We start from the raw sequence: 7,200 nt of genomic DNA, 5'->3' as shown, positions 1-7,200 counted from the left end.
TTGAAGGGGGAATCTTTTTTTTTTTTTTTTTTTTAATTTGTAGGGGGAAAGTGCAAATTTTGAATTTTTCTATAGGCAAAGTGCATTTTGTCCATATATATATATATATATATATATATATATGTAATTTGGATTAAATTGAGGTAAGTAACAAATCTACTCGCTAATTATTTAGTTAGTAAAATGTTCCTGTTTTGTTATATATAGAGCATGCATATGAATTGAATAACATAAAAATCTAGTAGTGTTTAATATAATAATGTTTCCCTTCTTGAATCAGAAACTCCATGGTTTCCCACACCGAAAGGTGAAGGAAACTCACATGTTTCTCTCTCTCTTTCTCAAATGATATTTATTAAAGAAACACAACATTTATTTATTTATTTATTGGATTTATTTATTTTTGTTTTTACAAAATTAATTGGCAGGAAATTCGTGACACCATGCTGTCAAAATATCCTTGCTGTCGTTTCTAGTTTCTTCCTTCATGTAGGAACTAATTAAGAAGGTCTTATTCATGCTTACTTTTTGTGTCAAAAACCATAGCTTATACTTACAAGTTACATACATATATCGCCCATTGAATAGTTCAACATGCAACCCTAGCTATTCACATCTCGAGGGGGCGGTAACCCCCTTCAGTTTAGCTATAATTTACCGTTTCAATAATTTAACACTTTTGGTCCTTTTTGTTAATCTACCGTTAGTTCGTCAGTTAAGGCAGTCATCGGCACACGCTTGATTCCGTTAGTACTAACGGAAAATTGACGAGGAGGACTAAAAGTGTTAATTTTTTAAACATGATGGACCAAATATGAATTTGGTGCAAACTTAAGGGATGAAAACTGTAGTTTCCCAAGAAAAAAGTATAATATACATGACAAAATGCACTTCGCCCCCGAAATTTCTCGATTATTTCACTTTCACCCCTACAAATTAAAAAAAATGAGATTCTCCCCCTTTCATAATTTTTTTCATACTGTAGTTTGCCCCAAATTACAATTTCTTGCAACGAATACGTTCAATTGAAGAGCAATATTTGCGTCATTCTAGGGACGGATCACCATGATAGCGACTAACTGAAGAAAAAATTGAAGATTATCGCAATTTTGGGTTCAAAATAGGCACAATTCCTTTTAGGAGAAAAAAGATTCATATATTTTTTTTCTTCTGAAATTAGTGAAATGGATTGTATTTTTCATGTATTAAAAAAGATATGAATATTAGGATTTGGACGGGAATAATGAAGTGACTCAGATGCCCTTGAAGTGGAAGGATAGATGGCCAATAAGACGGAAAATACATCGAAATTTATGATTTGTGGCAAAGTGCAACTGTGATAAAATTTTGATCGAGGAGTCTTCTTTTTTAATTTTGTAGGGGGGAAAGTATGAAAATTGAAAATTTCTAGGGGGCGAAGTGCATTTTGTCCTATTATAAATCTCATATTAATAATGGGATTTTGGCTTGGATAAAATATTTAATATTTAGCAATGAATAATCATTTATTTGAGATCATCATAATGTGGGGCTAAGGAGTTACACTCAACAATTTGATGCACTCTCTTTCATTTGGCCACTGATTTAAATGTAGTAGTGCTTTCTTTCTATTTAATGTTCTTATTTGAAGTCGCCATCTTTGCAGCTAGCCGGCCTAATAAATATGCCTACGAAGTGTTCAAGATCAAGATTTGGATTAATATTAGTTCTTGATTCTTGACTAATTAATTAGAGACAAGTACATACATATATTTATCACCACTTTCATTTGATTTAAGACATAATTAATGACATATACAGTAGAACCTTTGATAAATTTATACTCGATAAATCATTAATTTCGCTTAAATAATAATTTCTTACGGTCCCGATCCAGTAAAAATGTGCTGAATTATTAGTTTGATAATTTAATATTTTGATAAATTAATAAAAGTTTGTTACTTCTGTCTGTATTGATTTATAGAGGTTTAATTGTATTTACTTTATTCGGTGAAAATATATATGAAAACATTTAATACATAGAGATGAAGAAAATTGATGAGACAAATTGAATACTTCAGAAAATAGGGTCCATTTAGGAACACATACCTAATTATGAAGTTACAATTTTGTTAAAGAAAGAGCAATAAGAAATTGCAAAACAAAAAATAAAATAAAATAATTAAAAAAAAAAAAAAGAGCAAAAGGATCCAACTTTTTGGAACCCTAGCAGAAGATTAGTTACTAAAACGAACACAAACTAATGATCCTTTTAATTTTCCCCCCTCCATTTATTGTTCTTGGCAAATATGTCCCTCTACTAGAATATTGGTGGCAATTCCATCACTCCTTCCACTTGACCTGCACTTTCATCCAACAACCACTTCTCGAGAAACGACAACGGTGGAATATTATTGTTGTTTTCGATCTTCGCCTTATGCTCGTGCACAAATCGGACCTTCGATTTCTCACAATTAGCCATATTGCTAATCAAATCGCGATGATGATCGTCAAAGGACAAAATAGATTCCAACTCATCATTCGGAATATTCCCATTCTCGCCTTGATGCTCAATTTCCTGCGGCCTATAACACTGGAGTGAAGCAGAAGCTACACCCGACGACTGATGATCAGTCGTCGGGATCAATTTCCCGAAATCGCAATAAAATTTATCGCAATTTTCGGTCAAATTGGAAGTACTACTATTATTATTGATATTATTATTGGCATGTGGAGGGGAGGCCCTCATCCATCCTTCTAGAAGCCTCGATATATTCTCCGCACTCGAGGCGTATACCGATGAATTCTCACTTACCACAACCTTGTGATTATTATCGATGATTCTTTCGGCGCCATTATAACTTTTCGAAATGAATTGACGATAAAACGTCGAATCTTGAGACGCCGCCGCCATTTGTGGCGTTGGTGGTGCTTCGAAAGGCGGTAGTTGGAGTTTCTTGAGCTTCTTTTTCAAGTGAGTGTTCCAATAATTCTTGATGTCATTGTCTGTTCTTTGTGGCAAGTATGTTGCTATAGCAGCCCATCTGTAATTAAAATTACAAAAAAATTCACATAATTATAATTTTATCATTAATTAGCATAGATTAATTAAAAAAAAGAATTATTAAAATCAATTAATTAATTACTTGTTGCCTAATAAAGCTTGGAGATGGATAATCATCCCTTCTTCATGTGGGGTGAAATTGCCCCTCTTGATCCCTGGTCTCAGATAATTAGTCCACCTCAGCCTGCAACTCTTGCTGCACCTCAACAAACCTTAAAAAGAAAATGCAAAAACAAAATATAAAAAAATAAAAAAAAAAAAGTCGAGTTTTTCGAATATCAAGACTAGTATAAAAATCACTAAAACCAGAACCCGAAAACCCAAAACCCGAAACCTAAAACCCAAAACCAGAATAATCTTCAAAATATATATGGTGTGTGTGTGTGTTTTTTTTCAAGAATTCATCCAAAACACACACACACACACACACACATATATATATATATATATATATATATATATATAAAGACAAGAAGTAATACCGGTATTAGTAGGAACAGCTCTCCAATTACCAGGACCATGTTCTTGAATATAAGACACTAAAATGATGTCTTCTTCAGGTGTCCATGGTCCTTTCTTGATTCCTACTTTATCACAGCATGGAGGCCTTCCCATTTTAATTCCTATGTTGGGGGTGGTGGGGGTGGGGTGGGGTAGGTGTGTAAGAGAAAACTTGTGTTCTTGATAAATTAACCTTGTATATATATATATATATGTATGGTGATGATGATAAGAGAGAAAAAGGGCAGTTTTGTTATTCACCTGCAGGATATTTGGTGTGTACTTCTAAATTGAAGAAAAAAAAAGAAGTCAATTATGTGGATATATATACATACACATATATACATGCATACACCATTATTATATATCATAAGGGAGATTTAATGCTTTAAAGAATTACATATTTTTGCTCTTCTGATATATCTTGTGTGGGATCACGTGGTGGAACAGGAACTCTTTTATTTTTCTTGTTGACCTAAGATTTTTAATTAATTATTATGGAAAATTGCACATCAACCCCTGTAAATTTATAATTTTCGCACTTTACCCCCTCAATTTTTTTAAAAGTGAATGCCCCCTTTAAAATAGTATTCTTGTTGCACATTGCCCCGATATCAAAACTCTAATGGATTATTGATCGGAATTGAGTATTTTTGTTACATATTACCCCTTTAAACGCTATTTTTTTGCTGCATATTGCTCCTTAAAAATACTACTTTTTTGCATGCTCTCTCTTTAAAATGTCATATTTGTTGCACAATAATTGGCTTATGGGGCAAAGTGCAATCAAAATAATATATTTCGATGGGAAAATATCCCTTTTTTGAATTTTTAGGGGGGAAAGTGCAAAAACGAGAAATTTCCAGGGAGTGAAGTGCATTTTTGCCTAATTATTATTATTATTATTATTATTATTATTATTATTATTATTATTATTATTATTATTATTATTATTATTATTATTATTATTATTATTATTATTATTATTATTATTATTATTATTATTATTATTATTATTATTATTATTATTATTATTATTATTATTATTTTGTATTGCATGTGGTGTTAATTTCTAGTAGCTTAATAATTATGATTTATGTCGATAATTGATGGACAATAATTAACTTTAATTTGTTATTATTTATTTCCAGCAAAAGACACTTTGGGAGTACCTTATGCTCTGTATACTTGTACCTTGTCTTTTGATAATTTCTGATCAGAGGGAAACAGAGGGGGGGCCTGTCACCAAGAACACACACACACACACACTCACACACACACACACACACACACACAATATAGACAGACATATAGGATCTATACCTAGTATATTTACACATGCTACTGTGTGTTGACTGTATCTGTATGTTATGGCAGTTAATGGTGGTTGTTGATTGAACAGTGTTAAGTACTTTCGGGCCGGTACTTCTGCTATACGGTTTTGGGCCGGCCCAACTATAAATAGTAATTTTTTTTTTCTTTTTGGACAAAATGCACTTCACTCCCTATAAATTTTCAATTTTTGCACTTTCCCACCCTAAAATTTCAAAAAAGGGATACCTCCCCTTCGAAATATTATTTTGGTTGTACTTTGCCCCGGAAGTCAATATTTTGACGGCATTACGCAACAAAGTTTGAAGGGGCAACGTGGAAAAAAAATAGTGTTTTTAAGGGGTAACGCAACAAAAATACTCAATTTTGATGAGTAATTCAACGGAGTTTTGCTATTGGGGCAATGTGCAATAAAAATAACATTTTGAAGGGGCATTCACTTTTAAATTTTTTGAGGGGAAAAGTGCAAAAAATAGAAATATACGGGGGTGATGTGAAATTTGCCCTTTCTTTCTTTGTCTTTTCCTGAGAAAGATATAATATATGGTAAATTACGAATATACATTTGAGGTAAGGTAAATTCCCGAATGAACCCCTTTCGTTATTGAAATTACAAATATCCTCTCAAACTGATGATCATGAATAAAAAGAAAAGAGAAGAAACGAAAAACATGGGTAGTTCAACTGGTTCCCGGGTGGTAAGTTGGTACAAGTAGAAAAAGTATTGAAATTTAAAGTGTCTCTTAATTAAAAAATCCCTCTTTTTTTGTAAAATTAGATTTACGCCCTCAAACTATCAATATATTATTTTTTGTAACAAAAATTATGAAATATCTATGTTGTTGTCTTCTTGAAATAATTTAAAATTAGTAAATTGTGAAATATCTAAATTGTGTCCGCATGGTCAGGAAGTTGATCGTGGGAACATGATGGGGTTTGTGGCAGGGCGTTACTCTGAACTATGAATTAAAAAAAAAAATAGTTATTTTGCAATGATACTTTTTGAATATTAGTTTTGCCCCCTTAATATTTTTGTAAACATGTCTCTGAACTCTTTATTTTTATGTTTTTTTTTCCATAATTTTATATAAATTATACACTTCTGAGTTATGATAAAATAACTTTAAGGTCTCTGTAATATTGGTAATTACATCCACATCCCTAAAATAATTACCGGAGCCAAGATTTCATGTCCTGGGGACCAATATGCATTGTATGTTTGTATTTGTTTCCCGCGGGGCCGTTATACTATAGATGAAAATTTATAAATCTTATATAAACTAATAAATATTTAAGAAATGTTAGGAAAGTCATGTCACCCATAGCTTTATTTTGTCACCACCACTGCCTGAAACTAATAGTCCATTAGGACCCTAACGGAATAACGTATCCAATGCATTATCCCGTTAGGGTTTCTAACAATGTTTCAGGGGTGATTGTGATTATCAATTTTACAGAGACCTTAAAGTTATTTTAGTATACTTAGTGGTGTAGGTGTAATTTACTCTAGATATAAAATCATATTTAATATAACAATTTAAAATAAAATAGATACAACTTTTATTGTTTTAAGTAAAATTTAGGGTAAATTACGAGGACCCCCTGTGGTATGACCAAATAACTTACACACCCATGTGATATCGATAATTACAAATACCTCCTCTCAACTATTGCTCTGTCTAACAGTTACACCCTTACGGAGCTATGACTAACAGAATCTTGAAGATTCAATGGAATATTCGATATGAATTTCCAGATCTATCCCAGGGGGCTAAATGTAATATAGAGGAGGTAAATGTAATATGTTATCTTATCTGAGGGGTATCCTTAATTTACACAAATTTTTTTTTTTTGTTAAATAAAATGGTAAATTTAGACATTTCATTCATTCCGTTAGGATTTATAATCAGGTGTTAGTTTTAGGAGTATTTGTAATACCAATACCACATAAGTTTGTAGGCTACTTGGTCATACCTTAGGGGTCCCCGTAATTTCACCTAATTATTTTTTTTTTGAGAAAATTCAAATCCATTACTAGGAGAAGTAGGGGAGAGGGGAGTGGAACACTAGACCGTTACTCTATTGGTAAAGGCTAGATACCAACTCCCCTAATGAGGGTTGGCAATTTAACATAAAATTTATGAATGTACTTATTTTTTTTATTTTTTCTTCTTCTCAGTGCTTCTAAACAATAACCTAGTGCGATACCAGGGTCGTAAATAAGTCAAGTTCGAGCCAAGCTCGTCAAATTTTTCGAGCTCGAGCTCAAGCTCGTAAAACTTTAATTTACCCATAAAATTAAAACCCAAGTTGGGTTCTTGCTT

General features: G+C 32.1%; 1 protein-coding gene across 2 annotated transcripts; it reads right to left on the bottom strand.

The window, feature by feature from the left end:
* Window positions 1–2,198: 2,198 nt before the first annotated feature.
* LOC105965832 (transcription factor MYB60) lies at window positions 2,199–3,922 on the bottom strand. Of its 2 annotated transcripts, XM_088824241.1 has the most exons (4): window positions 3,806–3,922; window positions 3,526–3,666; window positions 3,126–3,255; window positions 2,199–3,023 (listed from the first exon to the last, which is right to left on the bottom strand). In XM_088824241.1, the coding sequence occupies exons 2-4, from the start codon at window positions 3,656–3,658 to the stop codon at window positions 2,300–2,302; spliced, it is 987 nt and encodes a 328-aa protein (XP_088680367.1). In that variant the 5' UTR covers window positions 3,659–3,666; window positions 3,806–3,922; the 3' UTR covers window positions 2,199–2,299. The 2 variants fall into 2 exon arrangements, with proteins under 2 accessions (XP_088680367.1, XP_088680366.1); XM_088824240.1 differs by lacking the exon at window positions 3,806–3,922 and having other exon boundaries at window positions 3,526–3,705.
* Between the last annotated feature and the right edge of the window lie 3,278 nt (window positions 3,923–7,200).

Source organism: Erythranthe guttata, chromosome 10 (assembly GCF_056151865.1).
Source record: "Erythranthe guttata isolate IM_541 chromosome 10, IM_541, whole genome shotgun sequence".
Lineage (NCBI taxonomy): Eukaryota > Viridiplantae > Streptophyta > Magnoliopsida > Lamiales > Phrymaceae > Erythranthe > Erythranthe guttata.
This window is presented reverse-complemented; position numbering and strand designations above follow the sequence as displayed.

Coding starts and splice junctions, on each gene's coding strand:
- LOC105965832 (XM_088824241.1), bottom strand. CDS start 3,658: ATGGGAAGGCCTCCATGCTGTGATAAAGTAGGAATCAAGAAAGGACCA. Junction 3,256..3,525: donor AGCTGTTCCTACTAATACCG/GTATTACTTCTT, acceptor TTTCTTTTTAAG/GTTTGTTGAGGTGCAGCAAG. Junction 3,024..3,125: donor CAAGCTTTATTAGGCAACAA/GTAATTAATTAA, acceptor TTTTAATTACAG/ATGGGCTGCTATAGCAACAT.